The sequence below is a fragment of the Lissotriton helveticus genome, chromosome 7 (assembly GCF_964261635.1).
Source record: "Lissotriton helveticus chromosome 7, aLisHel1.1, whole genome shotgun sequence".
Classification (NCBI taxonomy): domain Eukaryota; kingdom Metazoa; phylum Chordata; class Amphibia; order Caudata; family Salamandridae; genus Lissotriton; species Lissotriton helveticus.
This window is the reverse complement of record NC_136068.1, coordinates 55,202,743-55,218,389: the sequence shown is the minus strand read 5'-3', so window position 1 is coordinate 55,218,389 and position 15,647 is coordinate 55,202,743. Positions and strand designations below refer to the sequence as shown.

The 15,647-nt window shown below is 44.5% G+C and overlaps 1 protein-coding gene across 2 annotated transcripts in view; it reads left to right on the top strand.

Annotated features, from left to right (window-relative positions):
- The window catches only part of M6PR (mannose-6-phosphate receptor, cation dependent), a 75,424-nt gene extending 64,993 nt beyond the window's left edge, over positions 1–10,431 (top strand). Inside the window, exons 7-8 of one of the 2 annotated variants that reach the window (XR_013598417.1) lie at positions 5,114–6,244; positions 6,388–10,431. Coding sequence is in view for 1 of the 2 variants with exons in the window: in XM_078651419.1 (XP_078507545.1) it covers positions 5,114–5,236 (123 nt within the window). In the remaining variant the exon portion in view is untranslated. Of the gene's footprint in view, positions 1–5,113 lie in introns of both variants that reach the window. The other variant, XM_078651419.1, reaches the window with a different exon arrangement.
- The last annotated feature ends 5,216 nt before the right edge of the window (positions 10,432–15,647 follow it).

Here is a 15,647-nt window from a genome sequence, read left to right as displayed (position 1 = left end):
CCACTGGACGTCATAGTGGTTTCCTTTTGACACTCATAAGCGTTAAAATGGGAGTAAGAATTCTGAAAATATATGTGGATTCTCCCTTCTTTCAGATCATGTTTATCCTGGGTGAAGGCTCCCATAGTGGTACTTGTTAATTTCTATCACAATCATTTTTCCAATAATAATGAGCAAGTCGTAGTCACTTGCCTGTGTTTTGGACACGTTGATATTAGGCCAGAAGGAGGACTGTGTCCCATTGTTAGGACAATGCATGTGGTGGGGATGATGATACATCTCGTAACCTTTGATATTTTGTTCATAATCCTTGTGGTGATACATTGAATAGGCTGTTGACGGCCCATGATCTTGTTCTCAGAGTAGATTTGGCATCCAATGGGGTTCGAGCCAGGTATTGTACTCGGGCAGAGGCAAAGGGTCTCTGATCGATTTTTATTGCACTCTCCAAGAGTTTGGCGAGGAAGGTGTGTGGGTTTGAGATTTTGACAATTCTGCGGAGTGATCATAATCCCTTGGCCTTAAGCCTTAGTCTATCCGTAGGAGAATACCAAATAGCTGGTCAGGTAGAGTACACAAAAAACGGGTGTGTGGGAGGAGATGGCAGGATGTGGAAACCAATGCGTTTCATGGCCAGCTCCTGGAAGCGAAGAAGGAGCAGTTTGAAATTTGCCTTAATTCTGAATCCGATCCTGGAAAAGTGCTGGGGGCTTTTGCTGATATTTGCAACATGCCCCTAAACTGAATAAATGGTTAGATAAATTCTGCTCACAAGCCCACAGCAGCCTCATCAAAGCAGTAAAAATCTGGGAGGAATCAGAAGCTGCAGAATTCTTTACAAAGAGGCTATCGAGAAAAGATGTGATTAGAAGGGAGGCCTGGGAGAAGCTGACTGCTGTGTGTGCTAGGAAGGCCTGGGAGAAGCTGACTGCTGTGTGTGCTAGGAAGGCCTGGGAGAAGCTGACTGCTGTGTGTGCTAGGAATGAGTCTTCACTTTTTTGGAGGGTAGGTAATGGACCTTTTTTTGCTAATATCCTAACTACTAGCATTGATATGAACATCCCAGAGCACTCATGGGTTAGCGATTTCACCAAGCTGTAGGTATACACTAACCAGTCTGCAGCGAAAGTGGCATTACAGATGGCCCAACTAGCCTGGACAGTGGAGAGCAATTACCATTTACTATCCAGGAAGTCATCCTAGCGGTGAAAAGAGCCTGTTCAATAAAGCTCCTGGGCCAAACGGAGACCCTGTAGAATATTTTAATATCTGTTCAGTATGGATTTAATTCTTGTCTAGGGACAGCTGACCAGTGCCTAAATCTCCATTTAATTAAGAGCAAATATGTGCTTACCAAGGAAGGTTGCCTCTTCTGGGCCTTTATGAGCCTCAGCGCAGCCGTCGACCGTGTAATCCAATCGAAGCTGTGAAGCATAATAATAAATAAGGGTACCAATACAAAAATCATCCACCCTTTCACCTGGTTACACGCAAATGTAGAGAGAAGAATTATATTTGGGCTAAGTGGGAATGTACCTCTAATATAAAGATCAGAAAAGGGGTGAGGCAGGGGTGTGTGTTGTCACCTTTCTTTTTTAGCTCTTATGTCCGTAAACTCAAAGAACAACATATAGCTGCTGCAGCTGATCCACCTATGGCAGGGAGTTGTCCACTACCAGTGTTGATGTATGCGTATGATTGTCTTCTTATGAGTAGGACAGGTCAGGGTCTCCAGAAACTGTTAGATGCTTGTGTGTCCTTTGTCGGACTTGGGCCTCCTCGAAAATACAACTAAGTATTTTGCCATGGTTTGTGGCCGCCCCCGGAGCAGGTTGACTTCTTTCTACATTGATGGTACTGCACTTAATTGTCTGCCCACTTTTACCTATTTGGGGGTTCAGTTTGACAGGAGGATCACTTGAGGATCGTGAGAGCAACCAAATTTGAATTAGCTACAGCCTCCCTGTTTATATCCGCTGCTAAGCAAGGCTCCATGCCTCTGGGTGCCGTAGTGACAACTTAGAAAACTAGACCTGTGCTGATTGCCGAGTATGTTGCAGAAGCTTGGCTGTACTTTGATCATTCCCAACTACCAATTGATGAAAACCGATTGCTGTGCAGATTATTGTCGCTTCTCAATTGTGTTCCATCTATAATGCCACATGAAGAACTAGGTCTGCAATATTTGGGAAGGGTCTATTGGGTGCCTACTCTCAAGGCTGTCAATTTAGTCTAGGCCAGAGGCATCCTTGACACAGTGATTGTTGATTGCCTAAAATTGCCAGGGGCCCATAAAATCGATTGCCTAAAATTGCCAGGGGCCCATAAAATCAAATGGCTTACGCACATTAGAGAAGATATGCTGGCAATCAGCAGGATGGACATATTTGACTCCCTAATGTCCACTTGTCAGATAGATAAAGCATTAGTGCAAGGCGAATTACTAAAACTTATAGTATAGAAGAGATGGTAGGCTGACTTGAAGCGGTCGGTTGAGTTGTACCTTCCACTGTGTACTACCTCACCTATTGAGCCATACCTGCTCAGGACACCTCGTAAGCAAAGGTTATACCTAATTAGATGTAGGCTTGGAATAACCCACTTTTTGGTGTCCTATCCCTCAAACGTGTATTTTAATAAATATCTAGTTCCGTGCCCGTGCAACTCAACTGTGCCTCAGTCACAAGTGCAGGATAATTGTTGGGAAATAGCTGTTTACAACTTTCAAGTATTCTTTTTAGCAAAATCGATTTGGCTGGTTTTATTTATTACTATCTATATAGTATTGCAGCTAATAGGTTATGTGTTTTAATCAAAAGGAGAGGAAAAGATTTGAACTGATTGTCCGAATGTACAAAGCCACTTTCTTATTTCATCGTATGAAAGTCTTTTGTACTTATACCATGTCAGTTTTTAAAAAACGTTTTATGATTCCATTTTGCTTGTTTTTTTATTTGTGCTTTTATGGTTATTTATAAACTGAATAAAGACTTTTGAACTTGAGACATACACTCAAGAATAAATCCGAGACCAATTTAGAAAAAATAATTGTATTTTTATATACATTTTATTGTCAAGTAAGAACTTTTTAAGATATCGATTTTAGCAGGTAATTAAAATGTTCACTTAAATGCGTCTTGGCGCACAATGCTTTCCTATTCGAGAAAAGCCATGTATAGCATAGTTATTTGCGTTTGGTTTCTGGTGGTCTCCTTCTGGACTTAGGGTCACCAGCCCTGGGGCGTCAGGTTGCAGAGGTGCTGGTAGAGTTGGTAGCTTTGCGTGCTACTCATGTAGAAGGAAGGGGGACTACCTAGAAACAGGCTGCCAGATCAGACACCTAGACTGCTGAACCTAGTGATCTGGCACCTGAGGTCCTAGAGTTTGGCAATCTAAACCGACACCAGGAATGCATAACATTTCTGCTAGAGGCAGATAGGGCAACCATATGCCTGTTAGGTGACAATGAGGAAAAGCTTTGTCCATTACTGCCCTACCAAAAATACAGACCCCCTGCTGAAGGCGAACGACCAGGACCATATTCACAAGCTAGATTTCAAAGTAGCTTTATGTACTACATTGACAGGACCAAGCTTACTTGCAAATCTGATTAGCTCTTTGTAGCCTTCGTGAAATCTTTAAAAAATCATCCCATTTCTAAGGCAGCTGTAGCAACTTTGATAGTCAAGTGCATTCACAGTCGAATCCCATTGCTAAGAGATTCTTACCTGTTTCCCCTAAGGCACACTCCACCCATAGGAAAGGGACAACCATGGCTTTCTTAGGGAACATTCTGCAAACTGACCTCTGCAAAGCTGGCTTCTGCTCAACACCACACACTCAGTAAGCACCCTGCCAGAAGCCTGTGCTTAGCCAAACAGTTCTAAGAACCTTGTGGCAGACATCTGCAACATCTACTGGCTCGCGAGTGCTGTGCTAGGTTGACTTTACAGTCTATGTAGAACATGAGTATCTTCTTTTTATTTTTATTGTATTTTTATTGGTTATTTACAAATTACATATTATGAAAGACACTGTAACAGATAACATATAGCAGGTTTCGCAGACATTCGTATAGGCAACCGGTCGAAGCTGAACATGAGTATCTTCAACCACGCGTGCTACGATTGGTTAATGTTGCTTACCCCGCAAGGATTTGTCGATTGCATGTAATGCTGTAGATTCTAATGCACCTACACTTCTCCCCAGAAGCTTGTGATGATTGCAGATCTCTACGTGAACGACCCCTCCGACACCGCACACTACACATGGTGCACCATTCTAGGCTCTCTTGACACTTCATATATATTCTCATCCGTTGTGCAAAATGTTAACATCGAGTCGCTGCCCATGCACATTGTGGAGTAACAACACACCTCATGACTCAAAAACGTCTTCAAAGAAAAACCACTTGTCAATGTCTCAGCTCTACACTAGATGGCAGGAGTGCAGATACAGGGCGCGTAACATATACCTTTCCTAGATACTGCGCCCACATTAATTATTCATCAGAGTGGTGTGTATTGATGTATATTCCCTGAAAAAAGAGAAATCCCCGAGATAATGAGCCTGGATAATTATTCCCAAGACAGTGTGCCAAAATAGAAAATTTCCAGAACAGTATTTGTAATTATTTATTAAACGGGAAGTTCTCCATTGAAACGTGTCGGGTTAGTCGCTTCTATAATAAGTTGTCTGAATAAGGATTCCTCGCAATCATGTGCCACCGCAAGGATTCCCAGAATGTTTTTTAGTGAATATAGATCATCATGCTCTGCCAGCCTGGATTTATACCATGCACATGGTGATGCCTAAATGATGGCTTCCAGAATGGCGTGCCCAGAATGATCTATAATCCAGAACTGCGAGCCACCTCTCTAAAACATTTCCTGACAACTTAGTGTTACTTTTTTTCTTGCTTGTCTCTATTCATGATGCTATTTACCCACATGTTTTTCTCCTAATGCGTAATCCCTTCTGATTGCCCCATTGTTGATCTTTACTTCTTCCGAATGGTTCTCCTCTCCTCTTTCTCTGTAGCTCCCATCTCAAGACTGAGACTCTTCGACCTTATTTTTCTCCGTATAGCTGATGTGTGTTCTTTCTTTTGTAGGATGGGTGCGACTTTGCTTGCAGGTCTAAGCTTCGCAACGTGACTACAGCCTATCGTGGTGTTGGAGATGACCAGCTGGGAGAGGAGCAAGAAGAGAGGGATGACCACCTCTTGCCTATGTGATATCCTAGCACATAAAGGACCCGATCACTCTTTTTCCTGCTTCTCGTCTCCGCTGTGATGGGTTCCTGCAGGACTCTGATTCCGCAGTCACGCTGCAGTTATTTCTTTCAGGACTTCTACCCGCTTATGCCCCATTTTTTGTACTGGTGAGCACTTCAGTACTAGTATGAGGACAGCTGTCCGAATGAAGCCATCTTTTGACACTGATGTATTGCAGAGGAACAGTCAGTGCAGTTAATTTGTTTTTGGCAGCAGGGAGATTGCAGGTGGTCTTTAGATTTACTCTGTGCTGCCGGATCTTGCAGGCATTCAGTGATGCACCAGTTTTTCAGAAAGCAGTGGCAGCTGACCGCTCCCCTCAGTCTCTTGCACTCATTGTTAGAAAGGTCTGCCACTTTTAGTTGTCGACTTATCTCCTCAAGAATTGTCGCCAATGACCTCCGGATGACGCATTTTTCAGGAGCGCTCATTATCCAGAACTTTGTAAGCACCACCACTGTCGCAGCGTGTTAACTCCCCGGACCAGACCCATATTGGCCTGTCCTGACCTTGTTTCCATGCAACCTTTTTTTCTGTTCCAGAAACCTCTGGGGCAAATTTCTTTGCTACCTTTTAAATATTGTGCTTGTTGACTGGTTTAAGCTCTGCATTTAACTGTTACAGTTTGGGTTCTGTTTCATGTAAGTGAATGTTCAGGAGAGACTGAAGGCTGTTCCTTCCAGAATCAGTGATGCTTCTGTCTGCCCAGAAACATCTGCCCCAGCACCAAGATGTGGGTTTCATCTGTTTGAGATGTGGGAGCAGGATGTGCACACTAGATTGTGCAATTATCAGCGACTAGCTTTTCACAGGATGTTCAGGTGAACATGCTGGTGCTCACTGTTGGCTGCCCTCAAATCAATCCCTTACATTCCTTAACCCGTTTAAGCATGGAACTGTGGATTGCACAAGTCCAAACCATCAGCTCTGTTGGCTTCGGTTGTTTAATAGGAGAATTGGTAAGAGTCGGTACCCAGTGCGTAGGCATCGCAGTCATGGGTGGGTATGAATATTGTCATATTGTCGTTTAAGCATGGAACTGTGGATTGCCAAAGTCCAAGCCATCGGCTCTGTCGGCTTCGGTTGTTTGATAGGAGAATTGGTAAGAGCAGGTACCCAGTGCTTGGGCATCGCAGTCATGTGTGGGTATGAGTATTGTCATGGCTTCCCAAGCAAGCGTAGTCTAGTTTGATTTACAAAGTGTGGTTTTGAGCAGATTTTTACTCTCCACCAACTCCTATCCTTTTAGCTGGTTTTAGGTTTTCAAGCACAAGAAGTTAACGTCTCCCCAGCATCATTGGCTAGGAGGGGGATGCAGATAAGATGTGAATGAGCAGTTGTGAAAAACGTTTCGAAAGAAGGCATGGACCCAGGGTAAAAACATGGCATAGGAATTTTCAATCAGTCCAATGCAGTTACCCAGAAAAACTGCAGTTTTGGCTCTCGGTCTTTGGGGGGAAAGGAGGTCAGTACTGAAAAACGTTTTCAGTACAAAGATAAAAATAAGTAATACAATACACCATTACAAAACAACTGTCGAAAATGGAGAAAGCTTGATTTAAAGTTAATTGAACTGCACTGGGCCACTTCATTTTGGTTGCCAGCAGACTCTGGTCTTCAAGCCCTTAGGTTAGCCTGTCTGATTCTGTATATTCACGAGGATGTGAGCATACATTTGGTTTATTTCTTGTAAACTTGCCCCCACTTCTCAAGTATTGCTTTACAAACAGGCCCAACCATTGGCCGATGGTTGGTTGCTACTGAGCCTTGTAAAGCATCCTCCTTGAAGTAAACAAAGATGTTGGATTTTCAGCAACTGAGTGTCTGCGAATGTGTGGATGGCAGGACCTCTTGTTAAGTTACAAATGAAGGTATGCCCCAATGCCTCCTTTCAGTGCAATTTCATGTCATCCTAAGTTGTATTCTTCTTGAACACCTTCCGTCCCCTGCCACAGTGAGAGGACGCCCTCTCTGGTCCGCATGTAAATGTGTAGTTGGGAAATCTCTGATCCCTTTTGCCCTCAGGAAAGGAGTATTCCGCCTCTCACCGTCTGCTCAATGGAGACAGATACGACCCTGCAGGCGGGGTGGGTGGTTTGGGAAGCAAAGGTGCGACACCTAGGGGCGTTAGGTTGCCCTCTTTGTCCCAATCTCCATTACAGGGAGCCCATTGCCCCTTCAAGGGGACCGGGCAATATAACCTTTTCAACACAACCTTCCATCCTTCTCTGTATTCTTCATGACAACAGGTTGTAGCGAACACCAAGGTTAAAATCTGTCTCTGTGTTCCCTTTTGTTTAACCCCTTAGCTGCGGCGGCTATTCCGCCTCAGCGCTAAGGGGGAGGCGGGGCCGCGCGGCTCTCCCGTACTCATGACGGAACCGCTCCGTCACGGCCCTCGGGTGAGCTGTGCTTGTGACGGAACGGTTCCGTCATGGCTCCGCCCGCTCTTTAGAACGTCAGCGCAGGTGCGGAATTCGCGCCGCGCAGGCGCGGCGAGTGGGCCGTGATGGAACCGTTCCGTCACCAGCACAGCCCACCCGAGGCTCGTGACGGAACCGTTCCGTCACCAGCACGTAAAGGGTTAAAAAAAAAAACCCTTCCTAGGATGCTCTTCAGGGTTTAAAGTGCACCTTTGGACATTGGCCGATGGAGGGGTGGCTGCAAAGGTCATACAAAGGGGAAGGATTTACAGGGGTTTGGGGATAGAAAAGCTAAGGTAGAAGCAAGAAGAGTGCTGGGAAAAAACTACAAGAAAGCATGTCGTTTTGTAAAAATAAAAGGGGCAAGTGGGAGAGAGCATGTAAAGCCAAGAAGAGGAATGGGGAGGTAGAACTGTTCATAAAAATGCAGCAGCAAAACATGGAAACTGTAGGATAGGTGCAGAGGGGCATCAGCTGATGCAGATTGTTTGAAGCAAATGTTAGGGGACTAGAAATTAGAGCAGATAGTGTTCTAGACTTTGACTCCTGTAATGCAGGCATGGGCATCAACCAACCTCACACTGCTACGAGGAACATTTCCAAATATTTGACTGCAGTCATTGCTGGCTTTGGGGGTAGGTGATGGTGCACAGTGACGTGACTAGTCCGGATCGATCCACTTTAGCTGATTTGTTTGGCGTAAACATATAGTATCGAACAGTCACCCACTCTGCTTCATTTGCTCAGCTTTGGCTGTTGTGTGTTTTCTTTAACTTTGTATATCGCACACTGGTTATGGGAGCTGGGACTCGTTTTTTCCCCTTTATTATTGTTTTTTTGGTACTGCGTTGGGCGACCGGCAGTGCCGGTTTTTTGTTAATATTTCCAAGATGTACATAATAGTTTTTGCGTCAAGCTCCTAGACTTCTCTATAGATATTTGTGCATTAAATATGTTGGTGAGTACCATTGCATAAGCAATTGAAGCGAAGAGCTAAATTCTGGCTAAAAACAACACACATTTTTAGCTATGACGACCCCCTTGCCTCACGTTTTGTCATGCTAACAACACTGTGACTCTGCAGCACATTAACATGGCATGTGATAATGAAAACAGATGCCTTTTTCCTGCTTCCGCTGGTATAGCTGTACGTAAGCATATAGTCTTTGCCAGACTGTCGAGAGTAGGGAATACTTTCTAATGTAAATAAGCCTTTGCCCATACTTGCTAATTCTCATTTGCTTTTCTTCTGCTGCCTTTTTCTTTTTAACCTCAAATTTTATATTTTTATCACATTTTTGTATACATGCACCATGTGTACATATTTTTGCCAATCTTCCCCTTCCCTTTGATATTTATGAACCCTCAATGTGGCATACTTTTTTGATTTAACCAGAATCTTACTCCGACAATTTGAGGCAAGTGAGGTGGCAAATTTAGATTTAGCCTGCAGTGATATTTTAAGAGGCGTAAGCAAATTTACTCTGCCCTCTGTGTATTCTGCACCATGTGCAATTTCACTTGACTACGTGGAACAGATGCAGATCGAAAGGAATACCAAGGCCTTTATTAAAGAAGAACTTAGGAGAAACATTTATATTTTGGTAGGATGCTGTGGACATAAAACTTGTGTTGTGTACCCCTTGTCCCTAAGAGACCCCCTCGTCATGCTTGAAGAGATTTACACTATTGGCAGCTGGAGATCATACTGTGTGTCCTTTTATAACTTTGAATGGTTTTGTGCCAGGGTTCATTTAGCCGTATTATGCACTTGAAGGATTGATTGGCAAGAATGGATTTATCACAAATTACATCCTTTCGTCGATAAGTAGATATTATGAAGGCTGTGGAGCATGGGCCCTGCACTCATGTTCCACTTTGGGGTCCAATTGAGGATTTCAGGTAGAGGTTTGCTGGAAAACACATGAGGTTTTAAGAATCCCAGTTAAAGAAGAAACAATTGCTGAATACCAAATTAAAGTTTCCTTCAGTAAACAACCTGATGGGTTTTATATTGAAAGGATTAAGAGAATGGCTCCTAACAAATGAATACCATCTAGAAGCCTTTTGGAAAGAATCAGGTTATGACATTACTGAATGAGCCTGGGCCTACATAGAACCAATAAAGATGAAAAAGTTCAAACTTTAGGAAGCAATGTAAATTTTTACGTTGGTCAGTTTATCCTCACAATCCTAGTTTCATGATTTAGAGTTTAAGGTGTTGATGTTTCAGCCCATATTCTGGATTATTTTGTCTTGTATATAAATGTTTCATTGGTCAGTGTATTTGCATTACATTCATCCGTCTTTGAAGTTCCACCCAAGGGACATACGATTGTGTGGTGTAGGCATTGGTATCTTGCATTTTGAACACCATGTGGAAAATGAAACAAGAGCAGACTTGGGTAACTGTGGATAGTGAATGGAAATGTTGCCTATCTTTCTATCAGAATGAGGTTCTGATCAATGCAATGAAAGTTTCCCAGTTCCTCTGTGATGTTCCCTTCTCAGCTCCAACTTTGGTTTATGCAGGTAAGCCCGCCCGCCTCTCTTTAGATGGCCATCATAAACATTCCTACTTTTTGGAGCTTTGACATTTTCAACTCAGAAGTACTAGGATGGTTGTCTAATGAACTTAGCGAAATTTGGGATTCAAGTTGCAGAGGTTTTTTTTTTTTTTTTTTTTAAGAAGAAAAGAAAATCCGGTTTTCGTAGAACATAAGTGTCCACACAGACGCAAGTGCCAGAGCGGCTCACAGAAGCTCACATCATTGAACGAATAGACGAGCTGCACATTTAATTCCTCCAGAATGGCTGTATATGAACCCTTAACAAGATGTGATGTGCTAGGATGCGTGCCCCCCCCCCCACAAACTAATGTCCTTCACATACGTTTGGACTCAGTCAGTGGGTGAATGGGGAGGGGCTCAGGGAAATCTTTTGGGGATTGGTGTGAAATAGAGAACACAAATCTATTTTCTTTGTTGTTTTTATGATTAAACTGAAATTGTGTTCATTTTTTTGTACAACACAAAATTAAAAAAATGTAAAAAATCTGTCAGTGTGCGATCATTGGTGATAATCAGTGTGCTATTCTGCTGGAATGTTTCACAGGAACAATCCTGTGAACAATTGCTGACAATCAATCAATCATAGCATTTGTAAAGCGCACTACTTACCTGTGAGGGTCTCAAGGCAGTGGGGGGTGCTGCTACTGCTCGAAAAGCCAGGTCTTGAGGAGTTTTCTGAAGGACAGCAGGTCTTGGGTCCGCTGTAGGTGGATGGGGAGAGTGTTCCCGGTCTTGGCGGCGAGGTGGGAGAATGATCTGCCGCCAGAGGTTGCTCTTCAGATGCCGGGGATTGTGGCCAGGGTGAGGTCGGCGGAGCGGAGCTTGCGGGTGCGGGTGTAGAAGTTGAGTCGGCTGTTGAAGTACACTGGTCCGGTGTTGTGGAGTGCCTTGTGTACGTGGGTGAGGAGCTCAAAGGTTATCCTCTTGTTGACGGGGAGCCAGTGCAGGTCTCTCAGGTGGGGTGTGATGTGGCTGCGGCGAGGGATGTCAAAGACCAGGCTGCAGAGGCGTTCTGGATGCGTTGAAGCCGTTTCAGGTGTTTGGCCGGGGCTCCTGCATAGAGGGCGTTTCCATAGTCCAACCTGCTGCTGACAAGGACCTGGGTGACCGTTCTTGTTTCGGTGGGGATCCGCCTGTAGATCTTGCGAAGCATGCGGAGGGTGTTGAAGCAGGAGGAAGAGACGGCGTTGACCTGCTTGGTCATGGAGCGGGTGGAGTCAAGGATGACCCCTAGGTTGCTGGCATGATCGGTGGGTGTTGGAGCTGTTCCCAGTGCGATCGGCCACCAGGAGTCATTCCAGGCCGAAGGGGTGGATCCGAGGAGGAGGACCTCCATCTTATCTGAGTTCAGTTTTAGTCGGCTGTTCCTCATCCCTTCGGCGAGGCCTTCATTCCTTCGTGGAAGTTGGTTTTGGCAGTGTAGGGGTCCTTGGTGAGGGAGAGGATCAGTTGGGTGTCGTTGGCGTAGGAGATTATGTTGAGGTGCAGTCGGGCGACGTGAGCGAGCGGTGCATGTAGATGTTGAACAGCGTTGGGCTCAGAAGGGACATCAGAAGGGATGATTTTTGATGGTCCCCATAAACATACACACTGCAGGCAATGTGCCTTTTTATAGTCGTATGGCATTAATTTTTGCAATTATCAGATTTACATGCACCACAGTCTCATGCCATTCATGTATATAAATACCCTACATATTCTTTATTTATGACATCTCTGGAAACTCGTTTTGGAAGGTGGATAATGTTAAAGGCTCTTTTTATGAAAGTTTTTATGTTTGTTTAGCTACACAATTAAGTATTCCAGCTGCAACTGTGCCTTTTTAGGAACGCATAAATTACTGGATATAAACAATTTTCTCATATGTCCTTGTAGGCACTAGGGTCATGATTTCCAAGGTGCAATGGCACGGGGGCTAAAAGGTTTAGGAAACCCATCGAGCTCTGGTTATTGCTATATTTTACTACCGAACAAGCAGTCACAAGTGCAATTACCTTGCAGGCACTAAGATCATGATTCGAATGGTGCTGCCAGGTACAGTGCCACAGGGGCCTAAAGGTCTAAGAAACCCACCGAAAACCGATTATTGCTATATTTTACTAATAAACAAGGAGTCACAAGTTCAGGCACGAGGGTCATGATTTGAATGGTGCAGCAGCACAGGACCGAAAAGCTCTAGGAAACCCACTGAGCACAGATTATTGCTAAATTGTACTATCTTCCAATAGCCAGGAAGCTTTTCTTCCAATTCATAATCGCCACTTTGCCCCATAAAGCTTTCACATGCAAATGGGCGTCTTCAGTGGCCTCATCTTCCTTATGCTCCGTTTGTAGCACTGCGAACAAATCTGTGGCCCATGTCTCACTTGCTTGCCCGGCTTGTGCTTCACCAAGACTTATATGATTAACATCGATTTGTAGACCGCTAGGCATATGTAGCCATAGTACTGCACTCAGAATCTTAATTTCTGATCCCTGTCCCTTGTATGCTAGAACAATGTTCAACTAAGCCGCGGGATGGCTTGATACAGTGAGGTAGTGTTCTGGGAGTGGAGTTCTGGACTTTTTGGTTCCGTCCAGAGGTGTCAGGGACAACACCCGAAGACCCCGGAGTTCAACCTGTCTCGGTGCACAAACAAACAGAAACACGGGCTTCTCGATGGTGGCGTCAAAGACCAAAGGTTTATTACTGCAGGGACACAGAAGTCACAGAAACTACACATGGGCAGTATCTAGGAGCCTGTTCAATTTGTACAAAGAGGGTTACTCCTTAAATACTAAATATTCTGCTCGGGGCAAATTCTTTACATGTTACCACAGTTCTAAACATTCGTGTCTTAAACAATAAATATTTGGCATTGCACAGGAATCGTCAACAGTATCTGATGTCAAAACATTACGAATGAGGGGTTCCCACTATTCCATCATAATCCCATGTCAATTTCTCATTCAAGACCCGGACCGCCTCATCGTAAATTTCGTTACCTCCCCCTAATAAAGGCCCAGAAGGAAAGGAGCAGAGCCAGGTGCAGAAGATAGAAAGACAGGATAAGAGATGTTTGTGGGTCGTAAATGGGCACGGTTACCAGTTTCGGCCGCCTAATCATGATCAGGCCAACGAACACAAGAACCAGTATAGCAGGACTGGCCTCAGGCTGGGGAGGCAGTTCTTGCCGAGTCATGCTGCTACAGCGTTGCTGGCCTAAGGTGCACGTGTCACTAGCAAGGTGAATCGCCGGCTAAAGCCTACGTGTCCTTAAATGAAAAAGAGGTCATTGCGCGTCCATTGACTATGTGAGGGCAAGGAATACAAAATGGCTTCCGTGTTCTAAGATGGATGCCACGGGTAGAACAGAAATGTGTTTGTAACTGGAGTGCTCTTGCTCGTAGCATAGCGAAAACACCAGGATATACTAAATGGATCATTTGCGGTTCACTGATACCAAAATTATGTATTTACGACAATGTTACAAACACGAGTAAAATCGTCACGGAACCTCAGACCCTCCTTTTGCCCTTACATAGGCAATTACTCAGTCTATGTCAGAGTCAGAGTCTAATTCTATGCTCACTAGGTCAGTGACATGTTGTTGCATCATCATCCTGTCTTGTCAGGGACAACACCCGAAGACCCCGGAGTTCAACCTGTCTCGGTGCACAAACAAACAGAAACACGGGCTTCTCGATGGTGGCGTCAAAGACCAAAGGTTTATTACTGCAGGGACACAGAAGTCACAGAAACTACACATGGGCAGTATCTAGGAGCCTGTTCAATTTGTACAAAGAGGGTTACTCCTTAAATACTAAATATTCTGCTCGGGGCAAATTCTTTACATGTTACCACAGTTCTAAACATTCGTGTCTTAAACAATAAATATTTGGCGTTGCACAGGAATCGTCAACAGTATCTGATGTCAAAACATTACGAATGAGGGGTTCCCACTATTCCATCATAATCCCATGTCAATTTCTCATTCAAGACCCGGACCGCCTCATCGTAAATTTCGTTACCTCCCCCTAATAAAGGCCCAGAAGGAAAGGAGCAGAGCCAGGTGCAGAAGATAGAAAGACAGGATAAGAGATGTTTGTGGGTCGTAAATGGGCACGGTTACCAGTTTCGGCCACCTAATCATGATCAGGCCAACGAACACAAGAACCAGTATAGCAGGACTGGCCTCAGGCTGGGGAGGCAGTTCTTGCCGAGTCATGCTGCTACAGCGTTGCTGGCCTAAGGTGCACGTGTCACTAGCAAGGTGAATCGCCGGCTAAAGCCTACGTGTCCTTAAATGAAAAAGAGGTCATTGCGCGTCCATTGACTATGTGAGGGCAAGGAATACAAAATGGCTTCCGTGTTCTAAGATGGATGCCACGGGTAGAACAGAAATGTGTTTGTAACTGGAGTGCTCTTGCTCGTAGCATAGCGAAAACACCAGGATATACTAAATGGATCATTTGCGGTTCACTGATACCAAAATTATGTATTTACGACAATGTTACAAACACGAGTAAAATCGTCACGGAACCTCAGACCCTCCTTTTGCCCTTACATAGGCAATTACTCAGTCTATGTCAGAGTCAGAGTCTAATTCTATGCTCACTAGGTCAGTGACATGTTGTTGCATCATCATCCTGTCTCGTGCCTTTTCTCCTAATGCAGGTGGTTTTCTGAAACAGGTTGCAGCACAGAGACTACACAAAGCGGGACCACATTGGATAATAAGGCAGCACGAGAACAGAAATACTAGGATGACACCAATGACCATCAGAACCTTCCATCCCCACGCTGATACCAGAGTCCAAAACCACTCCATGAAGGACCAGTTTCCCTTGTCTACGTGTATGGAGTCGGAAATCTTGTGTAGCTTAGAGATCGCTTCATAGACTGTTGGAGCATTATTTGGAATAAAGACACAGCAGCTCGATTGGATCATTCTGCATACCCCACCTCGATCTGCAAGTATTACGTCTAGAACCATTCGGTTCTGCAACGTCATGAGACGATCCGCCTGAAGCTCAGCTGTTAAGTTACTAAGGGCACCAGCAGTTTCTGTAATAGTAGATTCAACTACCCGTGTTAGTTGACGTAGATTTCTACTATTGGCCATAGGCCCCCAAAACGGAAGGAAACCTTTGAAGAAGTCTCCAGCTTCCTGACCAGCGGTATCTTCCTTGCTGAAGACACCTCTTGCTACTCTGGTCTTGTGATAATCTGAAGAAGCAGTGTATGTCGGAGGTAACAATCGAGCAATATAACATGAACCTGAAAAGTCAGCAGGCAGCCATGTATATGCTCTGTCCTGACAGATGAAGTAAGTACCCCTAGCAGTCAGAAAGGCAGGGGAGGAATTAGACGGAAATACGTAAGTCTCAACGCACTCA